The sequence below is a fragment of the Callithrix jacchus genome, chromosome 22 (assembly GCF_049354715.1).
Source record: "Callithrix jacchus isolate 240 chromosome 22, calJac240_pri, whole genome shotgun sequence".
Lineage (NCBI taxonomy): Eukaryota > Metazoa > Chordata > Mammalia > Primates > Cebidae > Callithrix > Callithrix jacchus.
In genome coordinates this window covers 6,243,143-6,269,401 of record NC_133523.1, presented here as the reverse complement: position 1 = coordinate 6,269,401, position 26,259 = coordinate 6,243,143, and the positions used below count along the sequence as shown (strand labels likewise).

General features: G+C 49.6%; 1 protein-coding gene and 1 pseudogene across 1 annotated transcript; one reads left to right on the top strand and one right to left on the bottom strand.

Moving 5' to 3' along the window:
* The first annotated feature begins 4,406 nt into the window (after positions 1-4,406).
* Positions 4,407-10,172, top strand: TNFSF14 (TNF superfamily member 14). The gene is made up of 4 exons (XM_002761637.5): positions 4,407-4,716; positions 7,125-7,161; positions 7,419-7,460; positions 8,106-10,172. The coding sequence occupies exons 1-4, from the start codon at positions 4,498-4,500 to the stop codon at positions 8,528-8,530; spliced, it is 723 nt and encodes a 240-aa protein (XP_002761683.1). The 5' UTR covers positions 4,407-4,497; the 3' UTR covers positions 8,531-10,172.
* A 13,303-nt stretch (positions 10,173-23,475) lies between these two features.
* LOC108589456 (lysine-rich nucleolar protein 1-like) lies at positions 23,476-25,291 on the bottom strand (annotated as a pseudogene).
* Positions 25,292-26,259: the final 968 nt, after the last annotated feature.

Genomic DNA, 26,259 nt, shown 5'->3' with positions numbered 1-26,259 from the left:
CCATCTTTGTATCTCTGTCTCCTGTCTCTCTCTAGCTTTCTGTATCTATGTCTGTCTCTATAGATTTTTTTTTTTTTGAGACAGAGTTTTGCTCTTGTTGCCCAGGTGGGAGTGCAATGGGGTGATCTCGGCTCACTGCAGCCTCCTCCTCCCAGGTTCAAATGATTCTCCGGCCTCATCCTCCCGAGTAGCTGGGATTACAGGCACGCGCCACCACACCCGGCTCATTCTTTGTATTTTTAGTAGAGACTGGGTTTCTCTATGTTGGTCAGGCTGGTCTCAAATTCTGAACCTCAGGTGATCTGCCCACCTCGGCCTCCCAAAGTGCTGGGATTACAAGCATGACCAACTGTGCCTGGCATTTTTTTTTTTTGAGATATAGTCTCACATCATTGCCCAGACTGGAGTGCAATGGCACAATCTCAGCTCATTGCAACTTCCACCTCCCAGGTTCAAGTGATTCTCATGCCTCAGCCTCCCAGGTAGCTGGGATTACAGGAGTGTGCCACCACACCCAGCTAATTTTTTATTTTTAATAGAGACAGGGTTTCACCATATTAGCCAGGCTGGTCTCGAACTCCCGACCTCAGGTGATCCACATGCCTCAGCCTCCCAAAGTGTTGGGATTAGAGGCATGAGCCACCCCGTCCAGCCTACAGATCTCTATTTCTATCTCTATCTGTCTTCTATTGGTTCTGTCTCTTGGGAGACACCTGATCAATACAGAGAGGGCTCCTGTGAGGAGAAGTTTCTTGAGTCAAGACGCAGATGACCAGGGGGAACTGGCTTTGGAGATCTGGAGAAGATGGTTCCCACCAGCAGGAAGAGGAAGTGCAAAGAAAGACCCAAGACGTCTGCCGGGGCAGAGTGAGAAAAAGCACAGGGGCCCAAGCACAGAGGCCCCAGTGAAGGTCACTTATTGTCCTAGCCTGAGCTCAGGGGCAAGCTGGCAGCAAGCTTTATCTATATAGGGCCAGAGAACAGTTTTTAGCTTTCAGAGTCAAGAGGTAAAATCAAGGATATTACCAAGATACTCATGAAACAAGACAGAAGCCAGGCGCAGTGGCTCAAACCTATAATTCCAGCACTTTGGGAGGCCGAAGTGGGCAGATCACCTGAGGTCAGGAGTTCGAGACTAGCCTGGCCAACACGGTGAAACCCCGTCTCTACTAAAAATACAAAAATTAGCTGTGCATGATCATAGGCGCCTGTAATCCCAGCTACTCAGGAAGCTGAGGCAGGAAAATTTCTGGAACCCAGGAGGCAGAAGTTGCAGTGAGCCAAGATGACACCACTGTGCTCCAGCTTGGGTGACAAGAAAGAAAGAAAGGGAGGGAGGGAGGGGGGGAGGGAGGGAGGAATCCAGGCACAGTGGCTCACACCTGAAATCCCAGAACTTTGGGAGGCCAAGGTGGGAGGATGGGGGACCCAGTATCTATTATACAAACTTTGTTTTATTAATTAGCCAGGTGTAATGGTGAATACCTGTGGTCCCAGCTACTTAGGAGGCCAAGGTGGATGGCTTGAGCCCAGGAGGTCAAGGCTGCCATGAGCTGTGATTGTATCACTACACTCCAGCCTGGGCAGCAGAGCAAGACCCTGTCTCTTCAATCAAACAAACAAATGAAAGAGGAAATTTCCAGTCTGGAATATCCTGTTTGCTTAAGATGGGCCATCTGGGATGGCAGGCAGGCTTTGCTCCCAGCCACTGGAGACATTCTCTGGATAAAGAGCGACCCATCTGAGGCGTGTGACCTGGAGGGCCAGGAAAGTCGGGTTAGCAGGGATGGCGGGTGACCAACATAGTCAGTTTCCGTCTCTGCTCTAGTGACTCAGATCCCAGAGAATTTTTTCTCCAGAGAGCCTAGCTCCCATCTCTGCAATTCACCCAGCCAGGGATTCAGCAGGAGATTCCCCCACTCAGTGCACAGCGGCTGTCAACAGAGGAGACTCCAGCAAGTAGGTGGCCACCACCACACACTGGAGTTACAGGAGTGAGCCATCACGCCCAGCCGAGTTACTGATTTATTTTATATTTTATTTTATTTTATTGAGACAGAGTTTTGCTCTTGTTGCCCAGGCTGGAGTGCAGTGGCATGATCTTGGCTCACTGCAACCTCCACCTCCCATGTTCAAGCGATTCTCCTGCCTCAGCCTCCCGGGAAGCCAGGATTACAGGCACGAGCCACCACACTTGGCTAATTTTTGTATTTTTAGTAGAGACTGGGTTTCTCCATGTCGGTCAGGCTGGTCTCGAACTCCCAACCTGAGGCGATCCGCCCACCTCGGCCTCTCAAAGTACTGGGATTACAGGCATGAGCGCCCACGCCCGGCTGAGTTACTAATTTTTAAATAGTTTTGTTATGTGACTTCTACCCCAGTAAAACAAAATCTGCAGGAGCCACAGTGGCTCGGGCCAGTTGTCCTGGCGCTCGAGGAGGCGAGGCTGTGCATTCAAGGCCAACCTGGACAACATAAGAACCTCTCATTCATTTAAAAAAAAAATCCAAATAAGTAAGTAAGTGAGCTTGCGCTAGCTAGAGGGTAAAACACGAATTTTAAAGCAGCAACAGGTGAAGTAGGACATCTAGGCATCTAATGAGGAAGCCGCTGCAACAGTGAAAGCAAGATGTGAGGGCCCCTCAGTGCTCAGTCGGCTCGGGCAGCTCGGGCGCTGTAACAAGATACCACTGACTGCACGGCGTGAATGACAAGCGTTTACGTATCATAGTTCTAGAGGCTGGAAGTCCAAGAGCAGGGTAAGGTTCTGGTGAGGGCGCTCTTCCTGGTTTCCAGACGGCCACCTTCTTGCGTCTTCACGTGAAGGAGAGGGTGAACATCTCCTGTCTCTTCCTATATTGGTGCAGGTCCCATCACGGGGCTCCAACGCCATGACCTGGTTACCTCCCAGGGGCCCCATCTCCCAGCACCATGACATTGGGGATTAGGGCTTCAACATATATGTTGGAGGTTGGCAGGGGGAGGGGCGGACACGAACATTCAATTCATAGCACTGAGCTAGGATGATAGCAGGGATGGAAACCGGCAGTGGGATGTGAGATCTGGCTTGGAGCTTGACTGAACGGGACTTGCTGCAGGGTAGAACGTGAGGACAAGACAGAGGGAGGGACTCCCAGGTCTTAGGCTTGGTTTAGTGGGTGAACAGTGATTCTGATACCAGACCATGAGTTCCAGTATTTAAAATCCACGCATGAATGCATGCACGCTCCTGGGATCTGGGTCACTGGAGCAGAGAAGGAAACTGACTTTGCTGATCACTCCGCATCTCTGCCAACCTAACCCGCTCATTTATTTATCATACATGGACCTCCCCACACATATGCACACACCTGTGCAAGCATGCACGCACACACACGCCAGTGCACAGGTACACACATGCACACAGCACACACATGCACTCCCATTTGCACATACAATGCACATACATACATGCACACACATGCGCATGTATGTATGTACACAAATCACATGCACACAGACACACCACACATGTATGCATGCACCTGCCTGCATATCCACACACATGTGCACAATACAAACTTGCACGCACACAACTGAATACACAAACCCACATGCACACACCTCACACGTGCATGCCAACTCAGGCACACATACAGACACGCACACACAGAGCACACATCCACGCCTTCATTCTGCTCTCTCACTTTTCACATCAAACCACAACAGAAAGCCAGTGTGGCAGCTCACCTCTGTAATCCCAGCACTTTGGGAGGCTGAGGAGGGAAGATCACTTGAGGTCAGGAGTTCAAGACCAGCCTGACCAACATGATGAAACCCCATCTCTACTAAAAATACAAAAAGTAGCCGGATGTGGTTGGGGGCATCTGTAGTCCCAGCTACTTGGGAGGCTGAGGCAGGAGAATCACTTGAACCCAGGAGGTGGAGGTTGTAGTGAGCTGAGATCGTGTCGCTGCACTCCAGTCTGGGTGACAGAGTGAGACTCTATCTCAAAAAAAAAGAAAACAAAACCACAACATATTTTCTTATTTATGAGGTTTCTTGTCTCTCTGACCCCACCAGAAGAGGCCCACCGTTGAAGCAGGGGCCCTTGTCACTCATGTTCACTGCTGCATCCCCCACACCTAGAGCAGTGCGTGGCACACACAGGAAGTCCTCAGTAAATATTTCGTGGCCCCAAGTGATGTGTCAAAGAAGGGAAAGCTGGGGGCTCCCCACTGCACTTCCCACCTGAGTCACATTTTCAGAAGGCTCTGTAAAGTGTGAGAGTCTGCGTGAATGAGAGTGAGACAGGGCAGAGGCCGGGGGCAGCCGGGGGTGGGGGGACAGGAAGAAGAAGAGGCTGAGTGGGGAAAGGGGTGGGGCTGATCCCCGGCTCTAAAAGCGGCCCCCGGGTGCCTGTCCTCAGCGTTCACAGCCCAGGAGTGTTGAGCAATTCCGGTTTCCTCTGAGGTTGAAGGACCCAGACGTGCCAGCCCCGCTCCGAGCACCTTGGGCATGGAGGAGAGTGTGGTGCGGCCCTCGGTGTTTGTGGTGGACGGACAGACGGACATCCCGTTCACGAGGCTGGGACGAACCCGCCGAAAACTGTCGTGCAGGCCGGCCCCAGTGGGTCTGGGTCTCTTGGTGTCGCTGATGGGGGCTGGGCTGGCCGTCCAAGGCTGGTTCCTGCTGCAGCTGCACTGGCGTCTGGGAGAGATGGTCGCCCGCCTGCCTGTGAGTGGAGCCTGGGGGCTGACGGTCGGTGGAGGCTGGGTGGGGAGGGTCTCCTGTGTCACTGTGTGTCACTGCATGTGTGTGTGTGTGTGTGTGTGTGTGTGTGTGTGTGTGTACGCACAGGGCAGGGCACAGGCTGGGAACAGCTGGCTTGACCGGTTGCTGCTGTTATCCCCGGACAAGTGAATTCACCTCTCCAAACCTCAGCTTTCTCATCTACAGAGTAAGGGCAGTCTCTTCATAAGGCATGAAGAAGCATGTTATGGCATGCGTGGTACCAGATGGTGCCTGCTCTATGTCGCAACTGACACCCCAACATTGCTAGGCACACCCCTGTGCACACACACATGCATTTTTCTGTTCTTATTCCTGTTGCTGCGATTGTCATTAATTCTCTAACCATTTCCATCTGTGGGAATCTCTCTCTCTCGCTCTCTTTTTTTTTTTTTGAGATGGAGTCTCTCTGTCACCCAGGCTGGAGTGCAGTGGCGTGATCTTGGCTCACTGCAACCTCTGCCTCCCGGGTTCCAGCGATTCTCTGCCTCGGCCTCCCGAGCTGAGATGACAGGCACCACACCATCACAACTGGCTAATTTTTTTATTTTTTTTTTTGTATTTTCACCATCTTGACCAGGCTGGTCTTGAACTCTGAACTTGTGATCCATCCGCCTCAGCCTCCCAAAGTGCTGGGATTACAGGTGTGAGCCACTGCGCCTGGCCTCCATCTGTGGAAATCTCTCAAACTGCTTTCAGTTGGCCATGGATGTGTCTGCCTGTCTGTGTGCCTCACCTGTGGGTCTGCATGTGCCCAATACCCTATCCATATGGGTTTGGCCCCTTTTGTGTCCTGGGTCTGAATCCAGTGGCCGCACATTTGTGTCCATGTACCCATGTGGACGTATGTGCCTGTACCCACACGTCCACACACCCACCCATCTACAGCCGGTGTATTTGTGTTGTGAGTCTCTGTCTCTGGGTCTCTGTGTCTATAGACGCACGTGGATACATAAACCACAAATCACGTTTCCACATATCTGAGGCCATGTGTGTTTTTTCAGTGTCATGTCAACGTTGAGGTCTGTGCCCTGTGTCAGGTGCTATATCCTAAGGGTGGTGTCCATGTAGCCACCATATCCTTTGTCTGCTTTTTTTTTTTTGAGACAGGGTTTCTCTCCCATCACCCAGGCTGCCGTGCAGTGGTGCAATGTTGGCTCACTACAACCCCACCTCCCAGGTTCGAGCGATTCTCCTGCCTCAGCCTCCTGAGTAGGAGCTTGGATTACTGGCATCTGACACTGCAGCTGGGCTAATTTGTGTATTTTTAGTAGAGATGGGGTTTTACCATGTTGGCCAGGCTGGTCTTGAACTCCTGACCTCAAGTGATCCACCCACCTCAGCTTCCCAAAGTCCTGTGATTACAAGTGTGAGCCACCACACCTGGCCTTATCCATGTATTTTAAATATGACTTATTCATTTACTTACACATTTATTTATCTTAGAGACAGGGACTCACTGTGCTGCCTGGGCTGGACTGCAGTGGCATGATCATAGCTCACTGCAGCCTCGAGCTCCTAGGCTCAAGCAAGCCTCCTGCCCCAGCCTCATGAGTAGCTGGGACTACAGGCACACCCCAGCATGCCCCGCTAATTTTTAAAATTTTTTGTAGAGACCAGGTCTTGCCGTATTGCCCAGGCTGGTCTTGAACTCCTGGCCTCAAGCGATCCTCCCACTTTGGCCTCCGAGAACGCTGGGATTACAGATGTAAGCCACCACACTGGACAATGTTACTTATTTATTAAACCCTTCTCTCTTTTTATGTTTTTTGAGTGTCATTCTGTCACCCAGACTGGAGTGAAATGGCACAATCTCAGCTCACCACAACCTCCGCCTCCCAGGTTCAAGCGATTCTCCTGCCTCAGCCTCCGGAGCAGCTGGGATTACAGGCGTGCACCACCACACCCAGCTAATTTTTGTATTTTTAGCAGAAACAGGGTTTTACCATGTTGGCCAGGCTGGTCTCAAACTCCTGACCTCAGGTAATCTTCCTGCCTCGGCTTCCCAAGGTGCTGGGATTACAGGTGTGAGCCACCATGCCTGGACTATTAAACCCTTCTCTAGCGCATACTATGTGCCAAGTACTGTAATAATGTTTTACATATATTAATTCATTAAATGCCAAGCAGACACTATTCATAACCCCATTTACACAGAGGGAAACTGAGGCACCAAGTGGTTATGAGGCTGCTGGGCAGGGTGTGTGTGTGTGCGAATAAGTGCATGTGGCCCTGTGTACGTGCCTGAGGGTATGTTGGTGGCTATGGTCCTCGTATTTCATAGTCGCCTGTGAGCAATGCGAGGGCGTGGCCCCACTGCCGGTTCTCACTGCAGGCTCCTTCTGCATTTTCAGGACGGAGGTGCAGGCTCCTGGGAGCAGCTGATACAAGGTGAGTCAGGGTTTTGGTCCCCGGAAAGGAGGTGAGACGATTCCCACGCTACCCCTACCCCTGGGTCAATTGCCCAATGTGATTTGCACAACTTACCAAATCCTCACAGGTGCCCCTCCCCCAGGCTGGAGAAGCAGAAGTGTGGGTTACTCCGGAAGGGGTGGGGTTGACTCCAGGAGGTAGACGTGATGACCCTTTAGCAGGCTGGCTTTGACTTCCACTGTTTCTGTCTCTCACCTCTGGCTCTCTTTCCCCAGAACGAAGGTCTCGCCAGGTCAACCCAGCGGCGCATCTTACAGGTGAGGGGGACCCTGGATCCTGGCATGGGGCAGGGGTCAGGGTGTCTCAGAAGACCAGATAAACGTCATGCATGAATGAATGAATGAGATCAGTGTATTCGTTTATTCATTCCTTCATCACAGGGTTGCTCAGAACATAGGCTGCAAGTGATACGTATTTCTAGTTTATTTATTATTCATTCTTTTTATTTATTTTTTGAGACAGAGTCTCACTCTATTGCACAGGGCTGAGTACAGTGGCATGGTCTCGGCTCACTGCAATCTCCGATTCCCGGCTTGGAGTTACACAGCAAGAGAAAGACACATGAGGCCAGCCACGGTGGCTCACTCCTGTAATCCCAGCACTTTGGGAGGCCGAGGCAGGTGGATCACGAGGTCAAGAGATCAAGGCTATCCTGGCCTTGATGAAACCCTGTCTTTACTAAAACTACAAAAATTAGCTGGGCGTGGTGGCACATGCCTGTAGTCCCAGCTACTCGGAGGCAGAGGCAGGACAATAGCTTGAACCCGGGAGGTGGAGGTTGCAGTGAGCCGCGATTGTGCCACTATACTCCAGCCTGGGCAACAGAGCGAGACTTCATCTCCAAAAAAAAAAAGTAAGACGTGCTGACCAGCAGCTCCCTTTGTTTCTCTCTCTCCCACCAGGGGCCAACTCCAGCTTGACGGGCAGTGGGGGTCCATTGCTATGGGAGACCCAGCTGGGCCTGGCCTTCCTGAGGGGCCTCAGCTACCGAAATGGAGGCCTGGTGGCCACCAAGGCTGGCTACTACTACATCTACTCCAAGGTGCAGCTGGGCGGTGTAGGCTGTCCGCAGGGCCTGGCCAGCACCGTCATCCACGGCCTCTACAAGCGCACGCCCCGCTATCCCGAGGAGCTGGAGCTGCTTGTCAGCCAGCAATCACCCTGCAGGCAGGCCACCAGCAGCTCCCGCGTCTGGTGGGATAGCAGCTTCCTGGGTGGTGTGGTACACCTGGAGGCTGGGGAGGAGGTGGTCGTCCGTGTGCTGGATGAGCGCCTGGTCCGACTCCGTGATGGCACCCGGTCTTACTTCGGGGCTTTCATGGTGTGAAGGAAGGAGCATCATGCCTTGGACAGGGGTCGGACAGGTGGAGGCCTCAGAGAGTGCCTCAGGAGACAGAAAACTCAGGAAGCAGAGGCAGGGCAGGGTGGCTGATGCCCGTAATCCCAGCACTTTGGGAGGCCAAGGCGGGCGGATCACCTGAGGTCTGGAGTTCGAGACCAGTCTGGCCAAGATGGCGAAACCCCATCTCTACTAAAAATACAAAACTTAGCTGAACATGATTGTGCTGCCTGTGGTCCCAGCTACTCAGGAGGCTGAAGCAGAATTTTGCTTGAACCTGGGAGGTGGAGGTTGCAGTGAGCCGAGATCGCATCAGTGCTCTCCAACCTGGGCAACAGATCGAGACTTCGTTTTAAAAAAAGAAAACTCAGGTCTTGGAGGACACCCCAAAACTCAAATGTGGAAAGCTCAGTGGGCACTGCCAGGGACCAAAAACTCAGACATCTCGAGATCTGAGGACCCAGGAGGCACCTTCAGAACACCCTTGTAGACTACAGACCCTGGCACAGACAATACTAAGTCAAAGACCCAGAGACTTGGGGTCTGTGGGCCCCCAAACGTTGGGTAAAGTTGATTTGCCTGATATTCAGGAAGACGGGGTGAGGGGTGGGTATTTATGCTTTTGATTCAGAAGAAAATAGGACTTGGGATTCCAGGGACTTGGCTGTGGGTGGAAAATGTTGTCCACTTCCCTACTCTCATGAGCACGGACAGGGTGGGCGGGAGACTGGTCATCAGGACACAGCCCAGCCCCACCCACCTACAGTCAGAGTCACATACTCAGATCAGATCCCACCCACAGATTTGTGGCCAAACTTCAGCCTGGTCACAAAGAGTTACACTCAGAAACATGGGCACAGCAATATACTCATAAATGTTTAATAACCAGCTGTCCTGCAAGAGGAACAGCGTTGTAATGTTTGCCAATTTCCATGGTGTAAATGCTACCAGCATGGCTGATTTCGTCACTGCCAAGCATAGACACCCCACTGGGACATCACAGCTCTGTCCGCGGCATGCAGCCCGGGGCCTGGCACAAAGCTGATGGAAAGGAAGAAAGAAACAGTGCCATACCGTCACACCTATGGCATCCCAGGAAATCGGTCACACGACTGTGAAACAGCCACTCTTTCACAACTATAGACTCACACACGCAAAGGGCCAGATTCACGCACAACCGCACCATCATGTGGAAGTCACAGACGGCATCACAGACAGCCGCAGCGCCGTGTGCAGGTTATAACACAACCACACAAAACTCAGACTATAGCCCAGCCACACAGCACCCCCACACTTGGTAATTAATACTCGTTACGTCAGACACAGACATGTCAATTATAATCAGACCTGGTAACACACGCATACACACACACACAACATCACAATGGCAAACACACATTACACACACACGTCACAATGACAAACACACATTACAAAACACATCACAATTACAAACAACATTGCACACACACACACACATCACAATGACAAACACACAACATTGCACACATACACACAGCCTGAGGGTCCTCCCCAGCCCAGACTAACACATCTTGGGGTGAGGACCACACTTTGTTTATAACCCTGGGCCTCTTGTCCACTGGTCTTTGAAATAAATGGCAAATCGCTCTACCTGGATCTGTCTAGTTCTTAGGGGAAGGAATTAAAGAAGGATAGAGTGGAAGTGTCAGGTCCAAAGAGCCTCACAGGGAAGGGAAAGAGTCAGACGGGGGGCAACCATCAGCGACAGGTGGTGGCTCCTAGAGGCAGAGGGATGGAGGTAATGACCCATGGAGGTCATGTTACAGATGAGGAGCCTGAACTCAGTTGGCCCACGTCCATGGAGGAAATGAGGGGCCAACCAGAGACCTCGTGCCTGGACCTGCCTTCCTCTCCAATCCACAATTCCTGAGGAAGTGGAGGCTACGTCCCACAAGACACCCTTATTAGACACACTCAGGAGAGAGTGACAGCCCACCAAGCCAGCTGGGAGCATAGAAAGCAGGGAGCTTGTGGGGGTGGGGGGGCAGGGGGGCAGATAATGATATGCATACAAATTAGAGAGTCTATGCAAGTGAGCATTGCCACAGTGTGGCTGGAGGGAATCCCTCGTTCCCAGGATTCTAGGATGTGGGTTTGGACCTCACAGGTGAACGTATTGTTATCATTGTTTTGTTGTCATTAATGACAAGACAAAACTTGCGGATTTTTATTGGTATTGCCAGTAGTATTCTTGTCACTGTCGCACAGTACAGGGGTGAAGGAAACAGGCTTTGCAATCAGATGAGCCTGGGTTCTGGGTCCACCCTGCCACTTGAGGGCTATGTGACCTCAAGCAAGGTCCATCGTCTCTCAGTGCCTCAGTTTCCCCATCGGTAAGATGCTTAGAGGGAAACAACAGTACAGATTGGCCGTCCCAAATTCAAAATGCTCCAAAATCTAGGCTGGGCGTGGTGGCTCATGCCTGTAATCCCAGCACTTTGGGAGGTGAAAGTGGACAGGCAACCTGAGGTCGGGAGTTTGAGACCAGCCTGGCCAACATGGCGAAACTCCGTCTCAACTGAAAATACAAAATATTAGCTGACTGTGGTGACAGGCACCTGTAATCCCAGCTACTCAGGAGGCTGAGGCAGAAGAATCGCTTGAACCCGGGAGGCGGAGGTTGCAGTGAGCCAAGATAGCACCACTGCACTCCAGCCTGGGTGACAGAGCGAGACTCCATTTCAAAAAAAAAAAAAAAAGGCTTCACAATCTGAAACATTTTGAGCACCAATGTGATACCGTAAGTGGGAAATTCCACAGCTCAACACATGTTCACAGGTTGCAGTGGAAATGCAACCGCAAAGTTTACTCAGCATCCCCAAGGGAATGTCCCATCAGCTGCTATAAATCTTTTCCTCACATGCCAGATAGGTCTCTCATTTTTACAGTTAAGTCCTTCTGTGTGAGTGGGAGGAGGAAAGTGACTGGTCATTCAGAGTCTGGAGAGATGGTGATGCGGGCCGGAGGTGCTGACTCACACCCGTCATCCCAGCTCTGGGATTCCAGCTGAGGTGGGTGGATCACTTGAGGTCAGGAGTTCGAGACCAGCATGGCCAACGTGGTGAAACCTCATCTCTTCTAAGATACAAAAGTAGCCGGGTGCGGTGGCAGGTGCCTGTAATCCCAGCTACTCAGGAGACTGAGGCAGGTGAATCGCTTGAACCCAGGAGGTGGAGGTTGCAGTGAGCCGAGATGGCGCTACTGCACTCCAGCCTAGGCAACAGAGCAAGACTCCGTCTCAAATAAAAATTAAATAAATATAATTAATAAATAAAAGGAACGATGGTGATGCCGAACAACCAGAGATTGTCCACATGGGTGGCTGAGACAGTGACCTTTGCTTTCAAACGGTTCAACGTACACCAACTTTGTGTCATGCGCAAAAGTATTAAAACTATTGGATGAAATTACCTTCGGTCTATGTGTACAAGGTATGTAAGAAACATAAATGAATTTCCTTTTTTTGAGACTGAGTCTCACTCTGTAAGCCAGGCTGGAGTGCAGTGTTGCGATCTTGGCTCACTGCAACCTCTGCCTCCCGGGTTCAAGCCTCCTGAGTAGCTGGGATTACAGGTGCCTGTCACCACACCCAGCTAATTTTTTTTTTTTTCTTAGTCAAGACAGGGTTTCACCATGTTGGCCAGGCTGGTTTTGAACTCTCAACTTCAGGTGATCCAAGCCCCTTGGCCTCCCAAAGCGCTGGGGTTACAGGCGTGAGCCATCATGCCCAGCCTATTCAAGCCCTAGGCATTTGTGTGAGTTATACATTTATACATACTTCGGCTTCAGGCAGGAGCTGTTGCTGTCTGCACATTTGAGATGCAGAACTGTGACCTGAGAGAGGCAGAGATGTCCTTTCCCTCTGCCTAGGGTACGCAGTGGATTCAGGGCGGTTTCCTGCCCTCCCTGCCCTTGCTGGGCTGGTGGGAGGTAGGAGAGCCCCCGCTGGAGTTTCCTTCACTCTTATCATGGTCTTCTGTTTCTGTGGCTTTGATGAGGAAACCAAGGTGTGGGGACCGGGTATTGATAAGTCACCAGTAGCTACCAACTTCCGCCTGGGGATGGAACCTTTTGCTAAGTTTAGCCTCCAAAAATTCTGAGAGCGGTCCCTCAGCCTGGAGGAACAAGAGAGTGAGGAAGGAGAGGAAGGTAAGGAGGAGGATGGAAAGAGAGGGAAGGGTAGATGAACAAAGAGGGGAGAAGAGGAGGAGACCGAAGAAGGGAGGAGGTTGGAGAGGGAAAGAAGGCGGAAGAGCCAGAGGAGTGGGGAGGGGAAAGGAGACGGAAGGAAAAGAGAGGAGGGAGAGGGAAGACAGGGAGGGGAGGAAAGATGGAAGGAGAACAAGGAAAACCCCCGCAAAGACAGAAGCGGGTGCAATGAGAGACCTTAGACCCAAATCTGCCTTTCAATAAAGTTTAGGGGCGGAGAGCTGCTAGACCAGGCCACTAACCTACTTTTGACTTCTGAGAAGTTTATCTGCTTCGTTTCCGCTTTTTGCCTCCTGGGCCCCGAGCCTTTCCAGATAGCATCCTCCCCACCCCTCCAACCCTCGGCCACTGTCGACTCTTCCTCGGGACCTGAAGTCCACCGTCCTCACCTACCCCCAGCCCTCTGGGCAGGAAATCCTCCCCCTCTCTTCATCTCTTGCCAAGACCAAAAGGTGGCAGAAGTCAAAAAGCAATGAGGAGAGGACAAATGATTATTACCATTATTATTACCATTATTGAGACTGAGTCTGTCTGTCTCTCAGCCTGGAGTGCCACGGCGCAATCTCGGCTCACTGCAACCTCTGCCTCCCAGATTCAAGCAATTCCCCTGCCTCAGCCTCCCGAGTAGCTGGGATTACAGGTATGCGTAACCAGGCCCGGCTAATTTTGTATTTTTAGTAGAGACGGGTTTCTCCATGTTGATCTGGCTGGTCTCAAACTCCTGACCTCAGGTGATCCACCCGCCTCAGCCTCCCAAAGCACTGGGGTTACAGGTGTGAGCCGCCGCACTCGGTCGAGACAAAATTATTAATCCCATGGTAGGATGCTGTGTTCCTCCTGCTGAATGCCAGGGCACTTGAACCCTTGAGCTGCATCCTTGCAGAGAAACAGGATGGTTCTTATACAGGAGCCTGATGACCAGAGGCACGAGTCAATCAAGCAAGGTTTTGTGTTTTTTTGAGACAGAGTCTTGCTCTGTCGCCAGGCTAGAGTGCAATGGCAAGATGTAGGCTCACTGCAACCTCCGCCTCCTGGTTCAAGCGATTCCCCTGCCTCAGCCTTCCAAGTAGCTGGGACTACAGGCACAAGCCACCACGCCCGGCTAATTTTTTGTATTTTCAGTAGAGAGGGGGTTTCACCATGTTGGCCAGGATGGTCTCGATCTCCTGACCTTGTGATCCACCCACCTCAGCCTCCCAAAGTGCTGGGATTACAGGTGTGAGCCACGGCGCCCTGCCGTAATCAAGGTTTCTTAAGCCAGCTTTAGTGCACACCTGGGAAAATCACCAGCCACGGACACCTACCTCTGTGGTTACTTTTCCGAAGAATTTCAGGAGGTCTCATACTTTCATATTTACACATTTCCTTTTTTTTTTTTTTTTCTTGAGATGGAGTTTTGCTCTGTCTCCCCATCTGGCAGTGGTGCGATCTCGGCTCACTGCAACCTCCACCCCACCAGGTTCAAGGGATTGTTCATTTCCACAACTTCTGCAAAGTATCAGATACACAATGACAAGATCCTTGCTTCTTATAGATAGATAATTAGGAGTATACGGTGGCGATGTGTGCACATCTCTACTGCCAGATCATGCCATGGGGCACCAGTGCTCTTCTGCCATTTAGAGAGTCATCAGCCCCTTTTAGTTTAACCAGATTAGAGAGCCAATTTCAGAAGCCCGAGAAGCAACTCAGAAGCTCATTCTTTCTCTGGAGCACTTTTTTTTTTTTTTTTTTTGAGCTGGGGTTTCACTCTGTTACTTCCTCATGCTGGGGTGAAACAGCGTGATCACAGTTCACCGCAGCCTCGAACTCCTTGGCTCAATGGATTGTCCCATCTCAGCCTTCCAAGCAGCTAGAACTACAGATGCGATGCACACTGCCACACCCGGCTAATTTAAAAAATTTTTTAGAGATGAGGTCTCGTTACATTGCCTAGACTGGTTTGAATTCCTAGCCTCAAGTGATCCTCCTGCCTCAGCCTCCCAGAATGCTGACATTTCTGGCATGAGCCATCACACACAGTCTAGAATAACTCTTGGTACCAAAATCTGTATTAATCAGGATTCTTCAGAGAAATGGAACCAACAAGAGAGAGAGAGAGAGAGAGAGAGAGTGTGTGTGTGTGTACACATACATATCAAACATTGGAGGTCTTTCAGCAGAGGACTGATGTGATTAGAAGAGTGGACTCACAGTACCTTGTCAGGAAGGGGGTGATTCATGGACGGAGAGGATTCTGATTGGAGAAGTAACAGCAGGCTCCAGCATCAAAGTTGGAAGGGAGGTTGTGAGGTAAGGTGACAAAAAGATAAGCTCAGACTTCCTCCATAAGGCTTCTCCTCAATCTTACTCACGTCCCATCTCCTCCATTCCTAGTGTCCACTCCTGGGCTCCGTTCCTCCAGCCCTGACCACACAGAGCTAAAAGCGTCTTGTCCAGCTGTGACTCCTCCACTAACCCCAGAGGATCCCCAAAAAAGCAGCCTGGACATGAGTTATTCTAGGGTCCTCCACACCCAGTAAGGGGTTCAGAAAAAATGCTCTTCAGGATTTCTGCAAAGGGAGAGAGCTCAGTGGTCTGAGGCCATGGAAGGCTGGATGAGGATCAGGAAGATCCCAATGAATGGTAGGAAATTCAGAGCCATCACTGGTCTAAGGCTGCAGAAGAGGGTGACCGTGGCAGGAGGGTCGCAGAAGAAACTGAGGCAGGGCAAGGGGAGATTGTAAATGCCAGGGTAAAGAATTGTGGTGTTGGCGTGGTGTGGTGGCTCACACCTGTAATTCCAGCACTGTGGTAGACCAAGGCGGGCGGATCACCTGAGGTAGGGAGTTCGAGACCAGCCTGACCAACATAGTGAAACTTGTCTCTACTAAAAATAAAAAAAATTTTTAAAAGCCAGGCATAGTAGCACATGCCTATAATCCCTGCTACTTGAGAGGCTGAGGCAGGAGAATCACTTGAACCCCGGAAGGCGGAGATTGCAGTGAGCCAAGATCTTGCCATTGCCCTCTAGCCTGGGCAAAAAGAGCAGAAAAAAACTCCATCTCAAAAAAAAAATTATTATTATTATTATTATTATTATGGTGTTGGTTACAGGCAATAGAGAGCCTCTGCCAGTAACACCACAGGGAGCAGCATTTAACCAATGATGGATGGGATTTAGTGGATAAATACCCAGTTTCCCTGTCCCCAGGGTGGGACAACTCCAAGGCATAGTCTACAGTCACCCCGAAGTCCGCAGGGGGCCAGCCCATAGCAGGCACCTGTGCACCCTGCATTACTTCCTGCCTCTACGTCTTCTTGCATTTCTGGGGGATGCCTTTGTGGTGTACAGACCCCAATAATTCCCACCTCCTGGCATCCATGCCTTTATATAATCCCCTCTCCTCGAGTTCAGCAGAATCTGACTTGCTAACCAACAGAAGATCACAAAGGTGGCGGGGGGTGTGGTGGCTTGCACCAGTAATCCTCACACTTTGGGAGGCCGAGGCAGGAGGATTGCTTGAGCCCAGGAACTGGAGACCAGCCTGGGCAACCTCCATCTCTACAAAAAAAATTTTTTTTTAATTAGCTAGGCATGGTGGCACATGCCTGTAGTCCCAGCTACTCAGGAAGCCAAGAAAGGAGGATAACTTGGGTTCAGGAGTTCAAGACCAGCCTGGGCAACATAGCAAGTCCCTGGCTCTACAAAAAAAATTTAAAAATTAGTCAGTTGGCCGGGCACAGTGGCTTATGCCTGTAATCCCAGCACTTTGGGAGGCTGATGCAGGTGAATCACGAGGTCAGGAGTTCGAGACCAGCCTGGCCAACATACTGAAACTCTGTCTCTAATAAAAAATTAGCTAGTATTTTTTTAAAAATTAGCTAGTATGGTGGTGGGTACCTGTAATCCCAGCTGTTTAGGAGGCTGAGGCAGGAGAATCGCTTGACCCTGGGAGGGGGAGGTTGCAGTGAGCCAAGATTGTGCCACTGCACTCCAGCCTGGGTGACAGAGCAAGACTCCGTCCCAGTAAAAAAAAAAAAAAATTAGCCAGGTGTAGTGGCACAGGCCTGTAGTCCCAGCTACTCAGAAAGCTGAAGCAGGAGGATCGCTTGATTTCAGGAGTTCAAGACCAGCATGGGCAACAGAGTGAGACCCTGGCTCTACAAATTAATTAATTAATTAATTGTTTTGAGACAGAGTCTCACTCTGTTGCCCAGGCTGGAGTACAGTGCCAGCATCTCAGCTCATTGCAACCTCCACCTCCCAGGTTCAAGCCTCAGCCTCCCGAGTAGCTGGGATTATAGGTGTGTGCCACCACACCCAGCTAATTTTTGTATTTTCAATAGTTACAGGGTTTCGCCATGTTGGCCAGGCTGGTCTCGAACTCCTGACCTCAGGTGATCCACCTCAGGTGATTCAGCCTCCCGAAGTGCTGGGTTAACAGGCCTGAGCCACCATGCCCAGCCTACAGTTTTAAAAATTGCCAGGTGTGGTGGTACACGCCTGTAGTCCCAGCTACTCAGGAGGCTGGGGTGGGAGGATTGCTTTATCCCCGGAGTTTGAGGCTGCAGTGAGCTATGATCACACCACTGCACTCCAGTCTAGCCAACAGAATGAGATGCTATCTCAATTAAAAAATAAGTTTTTTTAAGTTCATTTATTTTTTATTTTATTTTTTTGAGATGGAGTCTCTGTCACCCAGGCTGGAGTGCAGTGGCAGAATCTTGATTCACTGCAACCTCCACCTCCTGGGTTCAAGCCAACTGTCTGCCTCAGCCTCCTGAGTAGCCGGGATTACAGGTGACCGCCACTGCACCCAGCTAATTTTTGTATTTTTAGTGGAGACAGGGTTTCACCATCCTGACCAGGCTGATCTTGAACTCCTGACTTCATCATCCACCCACTGAGCCTTCCAAAGTGCTGGGATTACAGGCATGAGCCACTGCACCTGACCCGAAACAAAGGTTTGAAAGATGGCAGAGGTGACGGGCTGTCGATCCTTTGATTAGGTTACATTGTACAGGGCTATCAGACTGGAATGAGCAGTTCCCTGATGACCTTGAAGAAGCACACTGCCAGTTGTGAACTACCCATGGAAAGGGTCACGTGGCACAGAATTTCAGGAAGCCTCTGAACGCTGAAAGCCTCAATCCCTTCTGGTGGCACAAGGAACGGAATTCTGCCAACAACAACCAGCTGAGCTTGGAAAAGGACTCCAAACTCCAGGAAGGAATGCAGCGCAGCTGACGTCTCAACTGTAGTCTTACGAAACCCTCCGCGGAGTGCTCAATTAAACTGTACCTGGACTTTGTTAATTTGAGATGGAGTCATGGCTCATTGAAACCTCCGCCTCCTGGGTTCAAGCGATTCTCCTGCCTCAGCCTCCCGAGTAGCTGGGATTACAGGCACACGCCACCATACATGGCTAGTTTTTATACTTTTAGTAGCTATTGGGTTTCACCGAGTTGGCCAGGCTGGTCTTGAACTCCTGACCTCAGGTGATCTGCCTGCTCTGGCCTCCCAAAGTGCTGGGATTGCAGACATGAGCCTGTACCTGGACTTCTGACTGAGGACGCTGAGGTAATGATAGATGCGGGTTGCCTTAACCTGCCAGATTTGAAAAGAAAGGCAGCACCTTTTCTACTGCTCCTGTACCCAGGTCATGAGGCTGGTTTTCGGCCGAGTGAAGGCACAGGAAGCTCTTTGGGGCAGTCTGTGGCTTCCAATATGCCCAAAGCCACTACTGAGTCACTTCCTTTTTTGGACACCTGCTGCTTCTCTGGTCTCTGTTGTGGGGAGCAGTCCAAGCCCCTTCTATCTTTAGGTTCCCCTAAAACTCCTCCGGGGAACTTTCCATGTTTCTAGAGCTCTACCTAAAAAGCAGGCTATAGGAGCTTTCCTCCATGTTATGGGCTGCCCTGTGTTCCCATGAAATGTATACACTGGAGTCCTCACCCCAGCACCTCAGAAGTGGACTGCATTTGAAGACTCAATCTTCAAAAAGGTAATTAACTTAACATGCGGCCCTTTAAATGAGTTCTGATCCAGTAAGACTAGGGTCTCTATAAGAAGAGGGCCGGGCGAGGTTGGCTCACGCCTGTAATCCCAGCACTTTAGGAGGCCGAGGCGGGTCTACTGCTTGAAGTCAGGAGTTCGAGACCAGCCTGGCCAACACAGAGAAATCCCATCTTTACTAAAAATACAAGAAAGTACCCGGGTGTGGTGGCAGGTGCCTGTAATCCCAGCTGCTAGGGAGGCTGAAGCAGGAGAATCGCTTGAAACCGGGAAGCAGAGGTTGCAGTGAGCCGAGATCGTGCCATTGCACTCCAGCCTGGGCAACAGGAGCGAAATTCCATCTCAAAAAAAAAGAAAAGAGGAGATTAGGACAGGGACACAGAAAAAGGGACCATCCTCTAAAGACACAGGGCGTGATGGCTCATGTAATCCCAGCACTTTGAGAGTCCGAGGCAGGAGAACTGCTTGAACTCAGAGGTTCGAGGCTGCAGTGAGCTATGATGATACCACTGCACTCCAGCAGCCTGGGTGACGGAGAAAGACACTGTCTGTAAAAATAAAATTTAAAAACATCACAGGGAGAAGCCTGGTGAAACTGACTTTGGACTCTGGTCTCCAGAACTTTAAGGTAATAGATTTCTGTGGCTGGACACGGTGGCAATGGCTCATGTCTGTAATCCCAGCACTTTGGGAGGCTGAGGTGGGCGAATCACCTGAGTCGGGAGTTTGAGACCAGCCTGACCAATATGGAGAAACCCTGAGTCTACTAAAAATACAAATTTAGCCAGGTGTGTTGGTATGCGTCTGTAATCCCAGCTACTTGGGAGGCTGAGGCAAAAGAATCTCTTGAACCCAGGAGGCAGAGGTTGCAGTGAGCCGAGATCGTGCTATTGCACTCCAGCCTGAGCAACAAGAGTGAAACTCTGTTTCAAAAAATAATAATAATAATAATAATAGACTTGTGTTGTTGTTTTTGTTAAGAGACAGGCTGTCATCCAGGCTGGAGTGCAGTGACACGATCATAGCTCACTGCAGCCTCAAACTCTTGGGCTCAAACAATCCTCCGCCTCAGCCTCCCAAGTTGCTGGGACTACAGGTGCGTGCCACTGCACCCAACTGATTTTTAAATTGTTTTGTAGAGTCAGAGTCTTGCTATGTTGCTCTGGCCTGTCTTGAAGTCCTGGCTCAAGTAATCCTCCCACCTTGGCCTCTCGACGTGCTGCGGCTAAAGGCGTGCACCACCGTGCCTGGCTACTTTTTTTATTTGGACCATCTGCATTAACTGCAATTCCTGATACATTCGGAATTTTTTGGAGGAATTATTTGCCTCTTCTTTTCTGTATTTCTATTTCTCTCCTTTCTTGCCTTAATTCGTATTTTTTTCTTATTCTAGTTTTTTCTTCTGGGCTCAGAAATTATACATTTTATTCCTATACTTTTAGAAATTTTCAATTTAGGTGTGTTTAATCTATCGGAGTCTCCTTTATCTGCAAAAGCCTCCAACCCGGTCTTCTTGTGTCCACTGGCTCCCCCTACGGGCCATTCTTCATACAACAGTCAAAGTGCAAACATTTTATTGAAGTATTCCATAGACAGTTGACCTTTGAACAATGTGGAGTCCTAGGGACACCAACCCCCTGAGCAGTCAAAAGTCCACATATAACTTTTGACTCCCCAAAAACCTAACTCAGCCGACTGTTAACCAGAAGACTTACAGATAACATAAACCGTTGATTATCACATATATTGTACGTTACATGTATTATATACTGTATTCTTACAATAAAGTAAGCTTGAGGAAAACAAACTCTACTCAGGAAAATCATGGCTGGATGCAATGGCTTACATCTGTAATTCCAGTACTTTGGGAGGCTGAGGCAGGCGGATCACTTGAGGCCAGGAGTTCAAGACCAGCCTGGGCGACATGGCAAAACCCTATCTCTGCCAAAAAGAAATACAGAAAGTTAGCCTGTCACGGTGGCATGGGCTTGTAGTCCTAGCTACTGAGGAGGCTAAGGTGGGAGGACTTGAGCCTGGGAGTTCGAGGCTGCAGTGAGCTATGATGGTGCCACTGCACTGCAGCCTGGGCAGCAGAGTGAGATCCTGTCTCCACAAAAACAAACAAATGAACAAACAAAAGAAAGAAAGGAGGGAGGGAAGGAGGGAAGCAGGGAGGGAGGGAGGGAGGGAGGGAGGGAGGGAGGGAGGTTACTATATTATCTCCATCAGCCAAATGTGAGAATTTCTGATGCTTCTCATTCCACTTCTCATTCCACCAACTCTTATTATTTCCCGTATTTTCCCTAGTTTTATTTAGGAATCACTGGCAACTAAAAATTCTGTATATTTAAGGTGAAGATGTGATGCTTTGATATACCTATATGCTGAAATGGTCGCCACAATTACATCTCGCTGTGGTTTTAATTTGCATTTCCCTGATGGTTAATGATGATGAGCATCTTTGCATACACCTGTTTTGTATGTCTTCTTTTGCGGAATGTCTATTAAGGTCATTTGCCCATTTTTAAATTATTTGTTATGTTGCTGTTGAGTTATATTGAGGTGTTTATATATTTTGGGTACCAGCCCTTATCGCAGGTATGAATTACAACTATTTTCTCCCAATCCATAAGTTGCCTTTTGATTTTGTTGATTGCTTCCTTTGCTTGGCAGAAGCTCTTTAGTCTGTTGCATTTCCACTTGTTTATTTTTGCTTTTGCTCTCTGTGCTTTTGGTGTCAAATCCGAAAAAATCATCACCAGGGCCGGGTGCAGTGGCTCACGCCTATAATCCCAGCACTTTGGGAGGCCAAGACAGGCAGATCATGAGGTCAGGAGATTGAGACCGTCCTGGCTAACATGGTGAAACCGCGTCTCTTTTTTTTTTTTTGAGATGGGGTGTCGCTCTTGTTACCCAGGCTGGAGTGCAATGGCGCGATCTCGGCTCACCGCAACCTCCGCCTCCTGGGTTCAGGCAATTCTCCTGCCTCAGCCTCCTGAGTAGCTGGGATTACAGGCACGTGCCACCATGCCCAGCTAATTTTTTGTATTTTTAGTAGAGACGGGGTTTCACCATTTTGACCAGGATGGTCTCGATCTCTTGACCTCATGATCCACCCGCCTCGGCATCCCAAAGTGCTGGGATTACAGGCGTGAGCCACCACGCCCGGCCCGCATCTCTTTTATTTCTGAAGGATGGCTTTGCTGTTATAGTATTCCTGCTGGACAGTTGTTTTTTCCTTTTGGCACTTCGAATACACCATCCCACTTTCTCCTGGCCTGCAATGTTTCTGCCGAGCAATCTCTGATACTGTAAAGGAGGTTCTCTTGTGCGTGATGAGTTCCTTCTCTCTTGCTGCTTTCAAATTCTTTTGATCTCTGATTTTTGAGAATTTTATTATACTGTGTCTCAGTGAAGTTCTCTTTATCTTAACCCTGTTTGGGGTTATTTGGACTTCATGGATCTTCATATTCATTTTTCCTTTTCCAGATTTGGACATTTTTATGGTTTTTGGTTTTGTTTTTGAGACAGAGTTTCACTCTGTTGCCCAGGCTAGAGTTCAGTAGAACAATCTTGGCTCACTGCAACCTCCACTTCCCAGGTTCAAGTGATCCTCATGCCTCAGTCTCCCAAGTACCTGGTACTATCGGTGTGTACCACCACCCCCAGCTAATTTCTGTATTTTTGGTAGAGATGGGGTTTCACCAAGTTCGCCAGGCTGGTGTCAAACTCCTGACCTCAAGTAACCCACCCGCCTCAGCCTCCCAAAGCGCTGGAATTACAGGCATAAGCCACCACACCTGGCCTCAGAATTGTTCTGTCATTGTTTTTGTAAACAAGTTTTCTCTCCTTTTCACCTTTTCTGCTCCTTTCAGAGCACCTCCATAATGCATATATTGGTTTACTTAATGGTATCTCACAAGCCTATTGAGCTTTTTCAGTATTATTCATTCTTTTTCGTTATCACTCCTTTGAATGGATAATTTCAAATGTCCTGCCTTTGAGCTCACTGATTCTTCCTTCTTGATCACATCTGCTGTTGAAGCTCTCCATGAAGGCTTTCAGTTCAGTCCTTGTTTTCTTCAGCTCCAGAATTTCTCTTTAGTCCTTTTGTTTTCGTGGCTGGGTGACCCCAAGTACTTTATTTTATTACTTTATCCCTGAGCCTCAGTTGCCTTATCTATAAGATGGGGATAATAGTAGCACTCATTCATAATTATGAAGATTAAATATATCACGAAAAACACTAGTATGTGCCTAGCACCTGCTAAACACTCAACAAAGGTCATCTGTACACACTGATGTTTCAAACAGGGATGGAATGTTTAACACACAAACCAGCTTTTAGTCACTCACTTGTTCTCCTGGCTCCCGAAACACGAGCTCATTCAAGCCCATCAAGATAGTTGTTCCTGTCCTTAACCTCCACAGCTGTTCAACGTGAGCCAACTGTCGATGGCTTTCACCTGCGCAACTGAATAACCCATACATGCCTAGTGTTCCATTATTGGAACGCTAAGCTTATGGGAGTTATATCCTACTGCTCAAGGTCATCACCAAGATCTGATTTTTCACACACAAACACACACACACACACACACACACACACACGTGTAACCTCCAGTATACATGGGATAATCAAAGTGATTGTGGCAGTTTGGGGGAGGGGACAAAACTCTAGAGTTTAATCTACCAGCTTGACTGACTTGGTGTTCCTGTCAATATGAAAGAATTTGTTGGGGGTGGTGGAGAAGCTGGGGGCTGGGGGCTTGGAGAAGCAGAGGCCGGCTCCGTGGCTGTACTTCCAGCTCTTGGCCTGGTCATAGCTGCAGGTTCTGCTGCAGGCTGTCAGCGGCCTTCTCGCTGAGAGCCATGTAATTGTGCTGGCGGTGTGGGAGGTGGGCAGCTGAATGAAGTGGACAGGTTTTTTTTTTTTAGAAATGGACAGACTGGTGTCAAACTCCTGACCTCATGATCTGCCTGCCTCGGCCTCCCAAAGTGCTGGGATTACAAGTGTGAGCCACCACGCCTGGCCAGGGAAAGGTTTTTGAAGCCGTCCATAAGTTTGATAAATTTCAGTTTGTATTCCTGGTTCTCAAAACCCGCATTATCCCACGGGCCAAACTGGGTTCCGATCCACTTCCTGGTTTCAGAAGCTTCCGTTTTGCCCGATTCACGATCAATCTCTTCTTGCAAGGCCTTTCACCTCAGCTGGTCTACAGGCGCCTCGCCGATGAATTCACAGCTGAATTCTACCAGATGCACAAAGCAGAGCTGGTGCCATTCCTACCGAAGCCATTCTAAACAATTGAGGAGACGAGACTCCTGGTGTTGCCTTTCTTTTCAACACCACCTCTAAGTCCGTGTCGGTTTCCTCCTTCCAAGGATCTCCTGCTACCCCACTCTCTTTTCTCGTCTTCCTTTTTCTTCCTTTTCAGGGCCAGCTCCTGGATGACTGGCTGCTCTATCTTCCTCTGGGACTTCATCTTTTTCTTCGCAGGGGGCCTTTGGGCCATCTCCTATGAGGATGTATTCCGGAGCCTCAGCTTTGACTGGCTTCTTTCTGCTTCCTCCTAGGGCTGATCTCCACGGACCTGGAGGGCTTGGAGCGGCCTGGGAGGGCACCTCCCTCCTGGTGGATTTTTTTCTTCTTCTTCACCTTCCCACTGTGTTCCCTGGGGCTCTTCTGCTTCTGTTTCTACCCAAGGCTGCCTGTTCCTCACCCTCCTTCCCCACTGAGCAAGTGTCTGTGGCATCCCTGGCTTTGCAGAACCAAAGGTCCTGGACTGAAAAGTCTGTGGGGTCCTGGGCCCCCTTTTCTTTCCCTTTTGCGTTTTTTGAGCTTCTTGCCTACTCTGCTTTCCTCCTCACCCTGTCTGAAGTCTGGGGAGGTTTCTACCCCAGAGGCATGGGACATGGCCGGAGGTGACTTCTTCTTTCTCTTCTCCCGGCTGAGGAACTCCAAGGGGCCAAGCGCGCCTGCTTCCTGGGGCTGCGGGACTTCTCCGTCTGTCTGGCACGCAGCGTGGTGTCAGGTTCTATGTGCTCGTCACAAAGGGTGCTGACACCTTTCTTTTTCTTCTTCTTTTTCTTTGCTAGAGGCATCTCAGATGCCTGCCCGTGGATCACGCTCTTGGTGGAGGGCGTGGCCCTTAAAGGAGAAACACCAGCAAAGTCATCATCTTTGTTTAAAACTGAGTATTGAGTCTCTGGTTCTTACCACTTTCTTCTTTTCTTCTCTGGAATCCCAGGGCCCAGTTCTACCTTGTATGTCTTGGTGATCATTCCGGTGAGCCCAACTTCCCCGCCTCCACGTGAGAGCCTGCTCCGCCGTGACTCAGAAGTCCACTTCTTTAGTCCTTTTTAAAAAATTGTTTCTATCTCCTTGTTGAATTTGTCATTTCGTTCATGTTTTGTCTTCCATTCAGTTGTCTATTTGTGTTCTCTTGTAATTCACTGAGCTTAAGATGATTATTTTGGCCAGGCGCAGTGGTGCATGCCTGTAGTCCCAGCTACTGGGGAGGCTGAGGTGGGAGAATCCCTTGAGCCCAGGAATTCTGGGCGGTAGTGCGCTCTGCGATCGGGATCGGGTGTCTGCACTAAGTTCGGCATCAATATGGTGGCCTCCAGGGAGCAGGGGACCACCATGTTAACTAAGGAGGGGTCGGAAATGGAGCGGGTCAAAACTCCCGTGCTGATCAGTGGTGGGATTTCGAGTGTGAATAGCCACTGCACTCCAGCCTGGACAACATAGCAAGACCCTGTCTCTAAAAATAAAAAATAAATTTTAAAAAAAGTTGATTGTTTTGAATTCTTCATCGGGAGTTCATAGATCTCCACCTCTTTTGTGTCAGTTTCTTGTATTTTATTTTGTTCTTTTGGTGCCGTCATGTTCCTCTGATTATTCATGATCCTTATGGCCTTGCAGGAGTGTCTGTGCGTTTGAAGTTGTCACCTCTTCCAGTCTTTACATGCCGACTCTAGCAGGGAAAGCAGTTTATCAGTCTAGAGATTCTAGATAGGTGGTTTGGTGGGAAGTTGCTGGTGGACTTTTTGCTGGAGTCCTTGAGAGGGATCGTCTGGTGCCTATGTCAGCAAGAGGAGAGAGAGGCTTGGCAACTGGTTCCACAGGGGCTGACCTGGTGCCTAGATCCACTGGGATGGACCTGGATCTTGAGTCCACAGGGCTGATTGTGTGTGTGTGTGTGTGTGTGTGTGTGTGTGTGTGTGTGTGTGTGTGTGTGTACAGATGAATTTTAATTCTAGCACCTGAAGCTATGCAAGGGTATGCTCTATAAACTTCATGGGACTGTTGTACACACTTGATAAAGTGACAGCTGTGCAATGCTACTCAGCATCTCAAAATCAGGAATGTACTACTGAATTGCTTAAACACAATCCACAGAATTAAAAACAAAATCAGATGCCATCCACAGTTTTACTAATTGTCCATTGAAAACTTATACTT